Here is a 16,116-nt window from a genome sequence, read left to right as displayed (position 1 = left end):
ATTCTAGGCATAGCTTTAAACACATGTATTGGCTGCTGAAGCTTAGAACACTTAACCCCACAATCTGTTATGAGATCACTTGACGTTTTCCTCATTGAACACAAATGAGAAGAAGCATAACGTAGGGAAACAGCATGCAAAGTAGAGTGGTGCTGGGCCGTGCTTACGTGGGCTACGGGCAGAGCATGTTTCTACTTCTGCCTGTTTCTGGCCCCTCTTTGCCCCTCAGTCATAGAAAAAGAGGGGGAAAAACTGGAACAAAAGGTTTGCTGTTGGTTTTACTTAAACAAATTTTAATTTTTCGTTGTGTGGAATTGTATGCCATTTTTTGTTGTTTTTCCACCAGATAGAAAATTTTATATTTTTGTCAGAATTCCCTTCAGTTTTAAGCTTTGCTTCTACAGCATAATGATAGATAACACCTAAGATTCAGTAACGGGGGTTTGTTTCTGTTAGCTCAGAAACATTTATGGAATATAATAGTTTTGTACTTGGTAGGTTAGAAGTAAGAACAAAAGACTAGTGTGTGTTCCCTTGTAGTTCTCCCCTTTTCCCTGGAATTACTGCAATGGCAGTAACTCTCAGGTGACATTTGTCCACCTTAGTTAGCACAATTAAAGTTGTGTTTCTGACATCTGGTAGATAGAGACCAGAGGTGCTGCTTTAATGTTCCTTTAAAAAAATTTTTTTTTAATTTTTATTTTTGAGACAGGGTTTCTCTCTGTAGCGCTGACTGTCCTGGACTCGCTTTGTAGACTAGGCTGGCCTTGAACTTATAACGATCCATCAGCCTCTGCCTCCTGAGTGCTGGGATTAAAGGCTTGTGCCACCATCCCTGGCTAAAAAATCCTTTATTATTAAACACTTGCAAACAGAAACACCACATACCAAAATTAATTAGGCTTAAAGTGTGTGTATACAACTTAATGAACAGTTAAAATTATATGTTTGATAATGTGGCTTTTAACAGAAATTCGACCTCAAAAACTGTTATAAAATTAAATGGGCCAAGTGTATTTGATCATTAGTTTTTTTTAGAATTTATTATTTGGCCTGGTAGTGATGGCACATTTTTTTAATCCAGCACCCGGGGAGGCAGAGGCAGGTGGATCTCTGTGAGTTTGAGGAGACCAGCCTGGTCTACAAAGAGAGTCCAGGACAGCCAAGGCCACACAGAGAAGCCCTGTCTTGAAAAAAAATAACTGGTGCTGGGTGGTGGCGACACACGCCTTTAATCCCAGCACTTGGGATGCAGAGGCAGGTGGGTTTCTGTGAGTTTGAGGCCAGCCTGGTCTACAAAGTGAGTCCAGGACAGCCAAGGCTACACAGAGAGACCCTGTCTCAGAAAAAACAAAACTATACATACATACATACATCTGGATCTGGCTTGGTTATTGGCGTTGCTCTGAAACTAAGTCTTGTTAGAAGGAGTTGGTAATTCAGTACCTGGTATTAATTATTGGTTGATAATTCAGAAGTTCAGAACAGCACTTATGTCATTATAGAAAGTGGTAAAACTAGAGATAGACGGTGTGGCCCTTATTGAAGTAAGTTTATGATTCACTATTATGTTCTCTTGATGGCATCTCAACAATTTCATTCTTATTTCTGGATGGGAGTGGTGTTGGCAGAGTCTCTGTTATATAGAGACTGTCCTGGCTGTCCGATAACTCACTGTGTAGACTAGGTTGGCCTTGAGCTCAGAGAGATGTGCCTGCCTCTGTCTCTGGAAGTGCTGGGACTAAAGGTGTGCACCACCACTGCCTGGCAGTTTGGACATGTTTTTAAACAGCCCAGACTGCAAATTATTTGTCTTCACTAGGGAATTAGAAACAAGAATAGGAAAAAGTATGGATGTTATAGATGAAGTCGTTTTTCAAGATAGAAGTGTCTTGAAATAACAATTGATAAACTTAAAAAGTAAGGTCTTGGAGGTTGGAGAGACGGCCCAGAGGTTAAGAGCATTGGAGCATTGGAGCATTGAGTGCTCTTCCAGAGGTCCTGAGTTCAATTCCCAGCACACACATGGTGGCTCACAACCATCTATAATGTGATCTGATGCTCTCTTCTGGCCTCCAGGTGTACATGCGGGCAGAGCACTGTATACCTAGTAATAAATGAATAAGTCTTTAAAAAAGTAAGGTCTTGGTAAATAGTTAAGGTCTGGCTAAATAAGAACCGCCTATCCTTATAAAGGAAAGGGAAACTGTACAGAGTGGTGGAGTAGAATCTCTAGAGCATAAACTTCAGGTCTGAGGTATATTGTATGCATGCACACATGATCTTATTATGTATTGCAGGTTTTGGTCATTAGGTGAAATGAACAATACCTGTTTTCCTGAAGGAATGGGACCAACATGCTCTTCATCTGTCCTTCTGTCCCTTACGACTTTAGTTATATGTATATAAGACACGGACACTGCAGAAATATGACTTAAGTTTGAAATACCAGCAGTTTGTATATGTGTCGTAAGCTATTAATAAACCAGTGAGTCATAGAAGGCACAGAGCTGGAATGTAAGAATTACCTTCTCTTTATGAGCATTGTGTTTTATAGGTCTGTGCTTTCATGGATAATAATTGAAGCTTAGGGCTTCTGTTTCCATTCAGTGTGAAGAAGTGGGGCACGATGCCTCATAGGTAGATACATGAGAGCTGTGGACGAGCTCAGGTGGAAGGGCGCTTGCTTAAAGATGGATCAATCCCCAGCACTGCATTAAAACAATCAAGCACAGTAGTGCACATGTGGAAAGGGAGGGAGGTGGAGCTGGAAGATAGGAAATCCACAGTCTCCTTGAGTACACCGAGAACGGGAGGCTAATTTGGGCTCCATGAAACAAAGCGACAAGTGAGAAAAGCATTGCTCTTTATAGCTTACGGTTTTGTTTAAACTGGGTGTCAGATCTCCCTGGGCCTGTAGTTAGAGGTGATGTGAGCTTTGTTTTGGGTGCTGGGTTTCAAAACCATACCCTCTGGAAGAGTGGCTCTTACCAGCCCCAATAGTTTACAATATTAATACCTCTGAGTACAGAGTACTAGAATAGAGTTCATTATTTCTCAGTTTACTGTAATCTTAGACTTTCATGTATAGTACTCTATGGGAACTTTTTTATGAGCTGTGCTAAATTTTGATTCCTTTTCTAATCTGTCAGCACTTACTAGCAGGAAGAGAAAGTTGAGGATAGAGTATAACATATCCTCCATGCAAAGTGCATACATCTGTGGCCAGTGGCTTCTTCCTGCTTGTTTTCAGGTTGTTAGTTATGGTTTAATCTCTTTTAGAATAGAGGACAGGGACTTTTAAAATTGCATGGGTTGTTTTTTTATTTATTTATTTATTTATTTATTTATTTATTGAGACAAACTTTGACCCTGCCTGCCTCTTACCTTTACCTCTTGTCTCCTGAGTGCTAGTTTTACACGTATGCTTTATCATGTCTGGCCTAGGGATTTACAAGTTAAAGATAGATAATATAAATGCATTTGTTGAAAAAGAAACATAATAAAAAGGGGGGAAAGTTAAAGATAGCCTTGTGGTGCACACCTTTAATTCCAGCACTTGGTAAGTGGGGGCAGGTGCATCTCTTTGAGTTTGAAGACAACCTGGTTTACATGGCAAGTTCCAGAACAGCCTGTCTCAAAACGAATTAACAAACCACAGAGTTTTAAACATAGGAAAATTCTTGCCAATAACATGGTTTTTAAAATATTTTTTAAGGATTTAGCATGTTTTAATGGAATTTATGGATGCTTAAAAACAGTTTGATATTTTTATTTCGATGGCATTTCTAAAAACCTGAGCAAAGAAAACTTTGCTTAAGCCTAGCTCTTTATATTTTATTTTGTGGTTAGGAGACATTTGGATTTCTTAACTATATTTATCAGTAGAACTCCTGTGTTATGTTAGATCCACCAGATATTTGTTGTATGTATATAGTTATAAAATGTATTATTTGATCTCTGAAAGGTAGTTTTGAATGTCTTTGTTGCATAGAAAAGACTGTGATGAAATAAAATTGTTTTGATTTCACTGTATTCAAACCTTCTAAGAATTCTGTTTGCTACTTTAATGCAATAAAGTTGTAATCTTGACAGCTCAAGGGCTGCTTTGAATATGGAGCTGGTACTAGGTACCACTTACAGACAGGAGGAGGATTTGAGATAATTGAGTTCTTCTGTTTCTAACATTTCCTTCTATAGCTTAACCTCCTATAATTGTCAATGCATATTGTGAAACCGTGTCTGGAAGAGTTCTTTTGAATAAAGGCATAAAAGTATATGCTAAGTTTTATGTGAGTGTGTATCAAGAGGCGTGTGGCTATCTTAGTGAAAGGGAGGAGGTGCGTTTAATAAAAACTATACAGGCAATGTTTCCTAGTTTGGGCTTTTCAAGTGCTTCCTGCTATTACTCACCCTGAGCTTCAGCTTGCATTCAGCTTTGTATCTAATTGACATTATCTTTGCAGTTAGGTATTTGGCTACATTTGAAAGTCCTGTTAGGAAAGGAGAGGCATTACTTTATATGCACAATAGCTTCTATGTAATTAGATAGAGACATGATAATTTATTTGAATCTGGGACTTCAGAAATTTTACTTTTATTAAAATTTTAATATAGAAGAATGTATTAGGTTGTTTTATATTAAGTTTATTGTGACTTGATATTAACGATTGCATTTAAAAATGTTACATATGCCACCATCTCTGAGATCACTTCAATAAAATAACGAAAATTTGTCTTTTGACAGTATACTTGGTTTACTCTTTTTTATTCTTATAAGAGAGCTCTGTGCAGTAGGTTCAGTCCTTTTAATAATGTTACTGCACATTAGTTTAATAATTACTTAATAAAATATTAAATAATTAAATATTTAATAACTAGTTAAATATAAATAAATTATAAATAAAAGTAATAGTTAAATAAGCACTTAAGCAATGTGGCAGTTTGTGTGCTTCTGCCAGAAGATGGCTTGATACAAAAGAGAAGACTGGCTCACCCTCACAGGTCTGTAGTGTCGGCAGCCTAGGTGCACCCTCACAGATGTGTAGTGTCGGCAGCCTAGGTGCACCCTCACAGATGTGTAGTATTGGTAGCCTAGGTGCACCCTCACAGATGTGTAGTATTGGTAGCCTAGGTGCACCCTCACAGATGTGTAGTATTGGTAGCCTAGGTGCAGGGCGTCTCGTTACCCTTTACCATCTGGGTAGGTATTTGAAGGTGCAAAAGTTTAGCGCTTAAACTTTTCATCTGTATCTTTGCCACTAAGTGACCTTAGCAAACTATCTGCTGCTACATAATTTTAATCATTTAGAGACTGCCCTCTGTGTCCTATCATAGAAGGTTATTTTTACTAAATAAGAACACAGCATGTTAAAATATTTATATTAGCACATTCATTTTTTAGCCAAGTTATTCACAATTTAATGTGATGAGGTAGAGTTACTTTTCAGATACATATATTTATCTGTTTATAGAAAGAACTATTCTAATGAGTAATTACTATATCCTCACTGACATTTGTGTCACCAGAATGTTTCTGTGAAACAGTAGACTTGGAATGGTAGCTTTGGGGATTAGCCATGTGTGTGTGTGTGTGTGTGTGTGTGTGTGTGTGTGTGTGTGTGTAATGTATGAAGAGTGTGTGTGTGTGTATATATATGTATTAGAATAGTAATATATGCTTGAGCATATGACAAAACATTCAGAAAACCCTGGCTTTTATTTTGAGGGCCTCTTTTGCTCTGTAGGGGACCAAGTGTAAGTCATAGTAGGCCTTAGTAATAGGCTGAGATGTGGTAGCATCCATAGAACTAAGAGTCTGGTGATGACTTACTGCTCCACATATTGAGAATAAGCCCTGGCATCAGCGGGTGCTTTTCCTCTGCTGTGTGTATTGAAATGAGATCTCATGCTGTAGCTCGGGCTGGCCTGCAGTGTTCAGATTGCTTGTGAAATCATGCCTACCCCAACACTTTCTAATGTAAAAAAATACTTTACCTCACAGTACAAGATAATCTATTTTAGAATTACTAATGCCAGTTATCTTAGTTTTGTCTTTTTTTTTTTTTAACATCTTATTTATTATCAGATATTTATTAAGTACCTATCTTGTGTCTTGGTACTTTCTGTGTTAGAGATGATTCAGTGAACCAAGACAAAATCTCAGACTTTGTGGGCCTTTTATTCTATCGAGACTGATAGTTATGAAGGTGTAGTAAATTACATAATATGCATAAAGATGACTGCCACCAGACGGGTTGGGGACAGTGCAGGGTAAGACGTGCTAGTGCTTGGACAGGTGGTAGAATGCAATCTAAAATAGGTAGCCATAATAAGGTGCAGAGAATGCGGCACTTAAACAGAGCACTGGAGGAGATCCAGGAGACGAGCTGACAAACACTGCAAGCAAAAGGACCAGTCAGGAGCATGTCTGTCCTGTGTGAGGAGCGCCGGGGAAACCCTGGAGACAGGATTTGGAGGAGAAGCAGATGAAGCTGGAGAAGAGCACAAGAGTGAGGTCGTGGGAGGTTTGGCTGGGTATTACAGACTTAGGGGTTTGTACTCAGGTAGTTTTTGCAGGATGTTCAAAAGGTTCTGAGTAAAGCCTGGCTGCCCTTGTTCTGACAGCTCTAGGACCTGAGGTTTGCCACCCTGAGAGAAGAGGAATTGTGAAGTTTTCAATATTTTATGAACTAGAAGTTAGTGGGTTTGTATTAGCATTCTGGTCTGGAATATACATAGCGGCAACAGTCCAGGTCAGAGTGTGGGCCCTGATAGTTCACAGGGTTTACGCTCCGTCTTCCTTCTGGTGGCTGTCCTTTTGTAGCCTTAAAATTTAAGGCCTAGATTCTTTAATTTGTTAGTTTCTGCTTGTTTGCCTTTTGAATTTCTCCTCTCTCCTTTCTCTTGTTTTTTTTTTTGCCTTTATTTTATTAGAGTAGGAGTGGAAACACACGTTCTTTTCAGTCTCTGTGTTAAGCCAGGAGACTGGTAAAGAAAACGAAGTTACTTTTTGTCCTGGTGCTTTTATTTTGCTTTGTTGACCTTATTATTAATAGTAATGTTACTTTCATGAAATGGAAACAAGGCCTTTAAAACTTCAAGCTTGAAATGTATCTATTCACGACTATAGGAAAAGGGTAATTACTTTCCTTGTACAAATTGTGTGACAGTATCTTGTGTTTGAAACTTTCACTTTGAGAGCTATTCTTCCTGTGTAGTTTATATTTAGGATTCCTCCTCAGCTCCAGGGTTTGGACAGGTCCCTGTGCTTTTGAAGTCTTGAGACAGGGCAGGTAACTGAAAGGCAACTTGTTCTGGTGGAAAGACTATATGTGTAGACTTGGATTTTTGTTCCCTTTTTCTTGTTGTTGTTAAAATTGAGATTATAGTAAATTGTCTGGCCTCAGTTTAGTTTATAAAATTAGAAATTATGGGATGAGTACTATGTGTAATTCTAAAACCCCACAGCACTTAATTTATTTTGGAATTTTCAAATGCATTTTTGTATAACAAATACTAATTTTCTAATTTTGTTTTTTGTGCAGGTTAATGGTGCAGTGTAAGAAACCTTTAAAAGTTTCAGATGAAATAGTCCAGCAATATCAAATTAAAAATCAGTATCTTTCAGCAATAGCATCTGATGCAGAACAAGAACCTAAAATTGATCCATATGCGTTTGTTGAAGGAGATGAGGAATTCATTTTTACTGATAAAAAAGATAGACAGAATAGCGAGAGAGAACCTGGGAAGAAACACAAGGTGAGTAGGGGAGACCCTGTCCTGCCTGTTTGCACAGCACAGTGCACCTGGACATTGGTGCCACACGCATTCACGCCTTTGTTTTTGGTGGTACTGGCTGTTGGGCCTGGGGCCTCCTGTGTGTTAGAGAGTCACTCTGTCCCTGAGCTGTATTCCCCAGCCCTACTCACTTATTCTTCTAGAATAGAAAGATTAATCATATTTATGTAGATGCATGTGTACTCTACCATAGGTAATCAGGCATATGCTTGATAAGGAGAAGTATTTGTAATGTTGTTATATTTTCAGATTGGATAAAGAATATATTAACTTTGGTTAGAATTAGAATATTTAAGTACTCTGTTGTGATAGTAAGTTTAAAAAATGTGGGATATTTTTGAGTTTGTGATTTAGGAAGATTACCTTCTCCTTTATAAAGTATGGATAATGAAAATACTTATCTGGGGTTGGTGAGATGGCTCAGTGGGTAAAGACTTCTGCTGCCTAGCCTGAGAGTCTGAGATTCTTCAGTTGTTTTAAAGCTTCACATTTATGATGTGTGTGCGTGCGTGTGCACGCGCGCGCGCGCGCACACACACACACACACACACAATGTATTTCAGAATATGCATGTAATTAAAATTTTAGAAGTCAGGTACTTAAGGATCTGTTAGGCAAAAAATAACTACTGTCAGTAAGTATAAAATATAAACAATGATATTTATTAAGTGATCCAATATTTACTACAAAATAGTTCATTTTACAGTTTTACTTAGTTGTACTGTATGCCAGATACTTAGTTTTGTCCATTTGTAAATATGAAACCAATAGTAATAGAGTGGGTATACCCACAATTCAAAGTTAGCACAGAGTTGTGGAAGTTCCAGCCCCCACTGTCAGCCATGAGTCCTTGGACAGATTCCTTAGCATCCCTGTGAATTTAGTTTAATATCTGTAAGAATGAACACACTCATTGTTTACTATAAGAATTAGTGAGATCCTGTCTCAAACAAAAAGCCAAAGCAAACCAAACTAAACACTAGGAAAGAGTGACAAGCCAAGTGTAGTGATGTGTGCTTTCTAGCCTAGTGCAGTGAGGCTGAGCCAAACCTGCTTTGCGTAAGGCCTTGTTTCCAAAGCAACTCTGTGGCTCCAACACAGGAATTAGTGGTAAGGCATATAGTACCTGTATGAGAATGCTTGACCCAAAGCTACTCAATGACACACGTTTTTATTGTTGCTACAATATATAGCATAGGCTAATATATAATACTGTTTTCAGGTGGACGATGGGACATCTACTGTTACAGTGTTAGCACACGAAGAAGATGCTATGTCATTATTTAGTCCCTCTAAGCAAGGTAAACCTTTTTCTACTCATGACTTATGCCTTCATTCCAGTGCTGATTAGAGTATGTGATTTAGGATAATTTACCCGCTCCTTAAAAATAAAAACTTGATGAAGGATATGGAATGGAAATACTCATCTGGGGCTGATGAGATGGCTCAGTGGCTAAAGATACCTACTGCCTAGCCTGACGTGACACTGTTAGATTTTTAGAAGTCCTTTTTGCATAATTTATATTTCGTGGGATGGTTAGATTTACTGTTTGTTTTGTCTTTGAAGAAGTGAGTTCAAATGATAAAAATTATTTTAGAAATTGAGATGTATAACTTCTTGGTCTCTTGGCTAAGACCAAGAGATGCCGATCATAGTGGTGCATGGAGGGAGGCAGAGGCAGGCAGGTCTCTGAGAGTTCCAGGACAGCCAGGGCTACATGGAGAAACTGTCTTGAAAAACAAAAACCCAAGCAAGATCAAGTGTAAATTGTTAGAATGTTTTACACTTTTTACAGATAGAAACAGATCTGTGTAGATGAGATAGGATTGTTGCCTGAGGGTTCGTCTGACCCGACAACCCAGGGGGTAGGGGTTTTGGAGGCAGAGGATGGGGAACGCGGTTGCCTTGGCTTTTGTTTATTTTAAGGCAGTTTCTTTCCATGTAGTCCAAGCTGATCTCAAATTCCTGAGCTCTGGTGGCCCTGACTTTTGAGCACCTGAGTGTCACTGGGATTACAGGTGTGTGCCACCATACATACTTGGCTTGAAGAACTCAGTTTTCTTGCAATTTTAAAAATAAACTTGGGGCTGGAGAAGATGGCTCAGTGGTTAAGAGCGCCACCTGCTCTTCCAAGAGGTCCTGAGTTCAATTCCCAGCAACCATATGGTGGCTCAAAACCATCTATAATGTGATCTGATGCCCTCTTTGGCAGACAAAGCACTCATATACAATAAATAAATAAATAAACTTATAAAACTTTTTTTTGATTCTTCTGTCCTACATGTGTAAGAGACTTTCTCTCTCTCTCCCCCCCCCCCCCTTCTCTTAGCTTTGCTTTTAATTTTTTTGGTGACATGATGTCCTGTAGCCTAGGCTGGCCTCTAATACTCTATGTGATGGAGGCTGCATTGAACTCGTTATTCTAATGGGATTACCTCCTAAGTACTGGAATTCTATCATGTGCTGCCATACCCAACCAGGACATATTTTTCTGACGATCTTAGTTCAGCTTTGTTTGTTTGTTTGTTTGTTGAGACAAGGTTTCTCTATATAGACCATGCTGGCCTTGAACTCAGGGGTCTGCCTCCTAAGTGCTAGGATTAAAGGTCTGTGACAGCACTCCTCAGCAATTTAGCATATTTATATAAATTTTTGTTTGTTTGCTTGAGACAGGGTTTCTCTGTGTAGCCTTGGCTGTCCTGTAATCACTCTGTAGACGAGGGTGGCCTCGAACTCAGAGATCCATCTGTCTCTGCCTCCTGAGTGCTGGGATTAAAGGCCTGTGTCACCACTACCTGGCTATATATTTTTATGATGTACAGTTTGTTGGCTTTCTGTGGACATTTTAGAGTGCTAAGTCAAGCTGTTTAATATGTATCATCTTACAAAGGTTTTTTTTTTTTTAATGAAAACATGAAGGTTTTCTTAGTAATTACCAGGCATTCAGCATACTATTAACTCAGGTGGTACAATATACAGTAAACTTTTGAGTAGGCACAGTTTATCTTCTGGGGTGTGTGTGTGTGTGTGTGTGTGTGTGTGTGTGTGTGTGTGTGTGGTTTTTTTTTAAGGCAACATTTTATTTTAATATTTTGAGAATAAGGACAAAAGTCCATGTAAAGAAAGAACAGGTAGTCTCTCATAAGGCAATTTAGTGGCTCTAAGTATTGAGGGGTAATATCTTAGATGATTTGTTGAAGGAGTCCTTACCAGAATCTTAGTGGCGTATTGCACAGAGATAGAGTAAAACGGTCTGCAATCTGTATTGAGATACAAAAGAACTTGAGTTGCCAGGGTAGTACTGAGTGAAAAGACCGAGGTGTCGAGCCATGTTTTGTGGTATATGCCTGTAGTCCCAACACTCAGAAGGTTGACACAGTTCATGAGCTTGAGATTAGTCTTATGTACATAGTAAGACTTTTCTTTTAAAGATTTATTTATTTTACGCTGTCTTCATGCACACCAGAAGAGGGTATCAGATCGTATTACAGATGGCTGTGAGCCACCATGTGGTTCCTGGGAATTGAACTCAGGACCTCTCGAAAAGCAGCTAGTGTCCTTAACCACTGAGCCTTCTCTCTAGCAGCCAGTGTCCTTAACCACTGAGCCTTCTCTCTAGCTCCCTATAGTAAGACTCTTACTTCCCCTCTCCTCAAGAAAAATGTCTTTTATTAGCTGGGTGGGGGTTGTGTGCTCCTTTAATCCCAGCACTTGGGAAGTGGAGGCTGGTAGCTCTTTGGAGTTTGAGGCCAGCCTGTGCTATAGAGTCCCAGGACAGTGGAGGACACACAGAGAAACTCTGCTACCCCAATTGGTTTACTGTTTAACTTCAAAATATTACTATACAGATCATAGTAGTATGGTACTGGTATTAAAAAAGGGATAGCCCAGTAAAACAGAGTAGAGGGTCAGAAGTAAGTCCATGTCTTTATGTTCAAGATTATCTATGCTCTTAGGGGCTGGAGAGATGGCTCAGAGGTTAAGAGCACTAGCTGCTCCTCCAAAGGTCCTGAGTTCAATCCCAGAACCCATATTGTGGCTCACAGCCATCTATAATGAGATCTGGTGCCCTCTTCTGGAGTGCGGGCGTACATGCAAGCAGAGCATTATAAATAAATAAATCTTAAAAAAAAAAAAAAAAGACCAGTGCTCTTAAAAAAGTAAACATGTAGTAATTGTATGTGTGTATGGCACAGTATATTTTACTGCATGTATTCCATATGCTCCAGCCAAATTAGGGTATTTGGTATTTCAATTTATTAGGAACCTCCTATAAGCTCCTCTTATGTAGTTTTTTAAAAAATAAAATCTATTATTATACAATAAAGTAGTTAATTCTGAAGTGTAATTTCACTCCTCTATGCTATAAGCACTAGAGCCTAGTCCTTCTATCCAGCTCTAGTTTGGTATCTGCTGACTGTTTCCTCTCCTCCGTTCTTCCCGACCTCTAAGAATCATACGCACAATAAATAATAGTAACAGAAAAAAATCAAGCCTCTAGGCAGTTGATAATGCTACATTGTTATCTGTAAACATTACATTTTATAGCAGATACCTAGAACTTACTCATCATAACTATTTAGTTTGGTATTCATTGATTATATCATCTTTATTCAGATGCTTACATGCCATCTTATTTATTTAAAATAAATTCATCTGTTTCAAAATGAAAAGATAAGTCGTGGGCAGATGGCTTCCTTCTAAGTTGCTTGCTGTGTAAGCATAAGAACCAGTGTTGGGATCGTCAGTAGCCACAGAGAGCTGGGCAGGTGTGATGTAGTCTGTCTGTAATCCTGGCATGAGAGAAGAGGAGATAGGGAATTCCCAGAGAAAGCTGGGTAGCTAGACTCATTGAATCACTGAGCTCTAGGTTCCAGGGAGAGACCTTACTTAAATGTATAAGTTAGGAAGTGGGAGCTGGAGAAATGGCTCAGTGCTTAAGGGTCCTGACTGCTCTTCCCGAGGACTGGTGTTCAAATCCCAGTACCCACATAGCAGCTCACAACTGTCTGTGTCTCAAAGATTTGACATCCACATAGGCATACGTGCAGGCAAAACAGCAGTGCACATAAAATAAAGGTAAATAAACTTTAAAAAATTAAAAATAAAGAGTTAGGAGCAACTAAGGTAGATTCCCTCTATTAGCCTTTGGCCTCCACATGTATGCATGTGTGTACAGGGGCCTGTGAATACACATTCATTCAATCACAGCACACAACATACACAAAAAGAAAAAGTATGTAGCATTTATGTTTTTATGATTTAGGTACAAAGCTTAACTATGGTATAGATTATGTAACTTTTGGCGCTTCCTGGGGGACAGTACTATTGTTTATTTACAACTTTATTTCTAAGAAAAAGTATTTAGATTTTAAACAAGAGGCTGTGAACAATTCATGTTGCATGGTTGTCTTGATACATGCTAGGTTTTATATCTAGTTTGGATAAGTAGAATACGACTTGGCTAATAGTTGGGTTTTCAGTTTATTTTTTCTGATTGTCATATGTAGATGCTCCACGTCCTGCTAATCATGCCCGTCCTCCATCAACCAGCTTGATTTATGACTCAGATCTGGCTGTGTCTTACACTGACCTTGATAACCTCTTCAATTCTGATGAAGATGAACTAACAGTGAGTATCCTGTTAATAATTAGGACTAAACTAGCTCTCGTTGATTTCACATGGGCTCAAGTTTTGGCCCTGATCTGTGACTTGAGTACTGTGCATTAGATCTGAGCAATAAGCCATCGTGGCATGGTTTCCTGTTACCCTGGATGTGGGCTTTTTTCTTTGTTTGTTTTGTATGTTTGAAAGAATGAGGATCAGGTTTCATTGAGCCCTACCATGTAATTTTTTTGTTTTCCTTTCAGTCTCTAGAATGATTTTTTGCTTTTTGATTCTGTAGTTTGGGAAGTGACTCTGGAATTGAATCAGAGAATTTTAACTACTTAATATCATAACTTTACACCTTTTCAATTTTTGTGAGGAATGCCAGTTCTTCTGAAGCCGTCTGACGTTACCCCTGTCACTATGAGACATACTCTTAAAAACAACAGAGGGGAAAACAAAAAGCACTACTCAGTCTTTGACACCCATTTTCAGAGAAAATTGAAGATAAGACAAGAACTTGAAGATGGGATTTCCTAGGCTGTCAGGCGTCTAGTAGGTAGTGAACTGGGGGCGGCAGCATGCTTAGAGCATTCCTTTTCCTTCTATTTAAAAGCAGCTTAGGAACTGACCAGCACATTTGTCTTTGCTGTCTTATATAATATATCCTGCTAGAATATCTGTCACATATGTTTGAGCATGTAAATGTATTGCAAATAGGGATAATGGCAGATACAGCTACATGTAAACCCTTACTCGGTATCCTCCAGTGCAGTGTGCTCTAGGGCACTGTTCACTGGGAAAAGAGCTTAAGTATTTTGGCTCATATAGACAGATGTTCTTTCTGCTAATAGACATCAGCTATCCTCTTCTCTGAGGTAAAGTTGTCTATATGTGTGCTGTACTCACAAAGTGTTCAACATAAGATGTGAACAAGTGGTTAGTTTACAAACATTGGTAAGAGCTGAATGTTGTGCACATGACTGTAATCCCAGTTCTTGGGATATGGAGGCAGGAGAGTCAGGAGTTCAAACTCTGCTCTGTCTATGTAAAAATAAAAGGCCAGCTTACATTACACGGGGCCCTACGTATCTCCAAACCAACCAAACCCACAAAAACCAGTGGTGGTGCGGTTTTGGTGCTTTGGAAGTCTCCCTGAGTTTTATTTGCTCAGTTTTGTTTGTAAAAATATTTTTACAGGAATAATTTTACTAAAACAAGGTGAAAATATAAGGAAGAATTAGAGGAGTTATTGATTATATAGGAAGTTTTAATATGTTCTAAATAAAGGGACGGAGACTTTGAGTATCTTTTGCTAAAAAACAGTCCTGAGATTAATTTTACATTTCTTATCTTTTACTTGGTTTAAAGTTATTGGTTTTCCTTGCTTTTTTATGTATTTACTTGGGGACACTCTTTTTTCTGTTATTGAGAGACTTACCAAATGCTCGTTAGTGATGGCTGGACCTGTAAACTATCTAGTATGACATTTGGCTCCGTCATAGATTCAGAAGACTTTTTGTTTGGTTTTGGTTTTTCGAGACAGGGTTTCTCTGTGTAGCCATGACTGTCCTGGACACATTTTGTGGACCAGGCTGGCCTCGAACTCACAGGGATCCACCTGCCTCTGCCTCCCAAGCGCTGGGATTGCAAGCATGCATACCTGGCTCCAGAAGACTGTTTTTGAGGACCAGTATTTATCTTTTAAGTTACATATGAGTGAGTAATACCATGTGATCACTTCGGCTTTCAGAGTAATATGTGCTTTTTCCCCCTCCGATAGCCTGGATCTAAAAAATCAGCAAGTGGATCAGATGATAAAGCCAGCTCCAAAGAGTCAAAGACAGGAAATCTGGATCCATTGTCTTGTATAAGTAAGCTTCTCAGATCTTAGCTCCAGCTTGATTTGAATGTTTATTCCGAACAAAATTCTTTTTGCTTTGAGCACACATTCATACCTTTTTTCAGTTTGTTAAAATGTGTTTTACTCATTGTATAGGCACTGCAGATCTTCACAAGATGTACCCCACCCCACCATCACTGGAACAACACATTATGGGCTTTTCTCCAATGAACATGAATAGTAAAGACTATGGCAGTATGGATCCAGCACCTGGAGCAACTGTCCTAGAAGGCAATAGTTCTAGTCTAGGAACACAGTTCAGAATTGAGGTTGAGGAGGGATTCTGTAGCCCCAAACCTTCTGAAATTAAAGTAAGTAGTTTTCTAGAAAACTAATTTACTTCCTGTGTGTTCTGTGGATTAGTTGCTGTGTTCAAGAATCTTTTCACAGTTGATTTTAGTTTTATAGATAATATGAGGACTGAATTGTACACTATGTAAAATGCATTAAAGAATAGAACAGAAAGTATTTGTACTTTTGTCTGTTTAAAGAATAGGGTAAAGAAGACAGTTGCTTTGTTTCTGTTTGTTTTGTCCCTGGAGTATGAGGCCCTAAAGTCCATATTCTCTATATTGCAGGACTTTTCTTACGTCTATAAGCCTGAAAATTGCCAAGTTCTAGTGGGATGCTCCATGTTCGCACCTTTAAAAAGTCTACCCAGCCATTGTCTGCCTCCTATCAGACTGCCAGAAGAGTGTGTTTACCGGCAGGGCTGGGCTGCCGGGAAGTTAGACCTGCTGCCTTCAGGCCCTTCAGTGCCCTTCATCAAGGAGGGGTACGATTGACGCTGCTGTTGCAGTACTG

The 16,116-nt window shown here is 39.0% G+C and overlaps 1 protein-coding gene across 4 annotated transcripts in view; it reads left to right on the top strand.

The window, feature by feature from the left end:
• Positions 1–16,116, top strand: part of MED13 (mediator complex subunit 13) — a 94,960-nt gene that overhangs the window by 41,919 nt on the left and 36,925 nt on the right. For all 4 annotated transcript variants that reach the window (XR_014783521.1, XM_084803236.1, XM_084803235.1 and 1 more), the window contains exons 10-15: positions 7,548–7,761; positions 9,023–9,101; positions 13,312–13,433; positions 15,193–15,283; positions 15,409–15,623; positions 15,891–16,087. Coding sequence is in view for 3 of the 4 variants with exons in the window: in XM_084803236.1 (XP_084659362.1) it covers positions 7,548–7,761; positions 9,023–9,101; positions 13,312–13,433; positions 15,193–15,283; positions 15,409–15,623; positions 15,891–16,087 (918 nt within the window). In the remaining variant the exon portion in view is untranslated. The remainder of the gene's footprint in view (positions 1–7,547; positions 7,762–9,022; positions 9,102–13,311; positions 13,434–15,192; positions 15,284–15,408; positions 15,624–15,890; positions 16,088–16,116) is intronic.

This window comes from Acomys minous (genome assembly GCF_964271855.1).
Source record: "Acomys minous genome assembly, chromosome: 12".
Classification (NCBI taxonomy): Eukaryota; Metazoa; Chordata; class Mammalia; order Rodentia; family Muridae; genus Acomys; species Acomys minous.
Note: the sequence above shows the minus strand (reverse complement) of the source record. Positions and strands in the feature narration are given on the sequence as shown.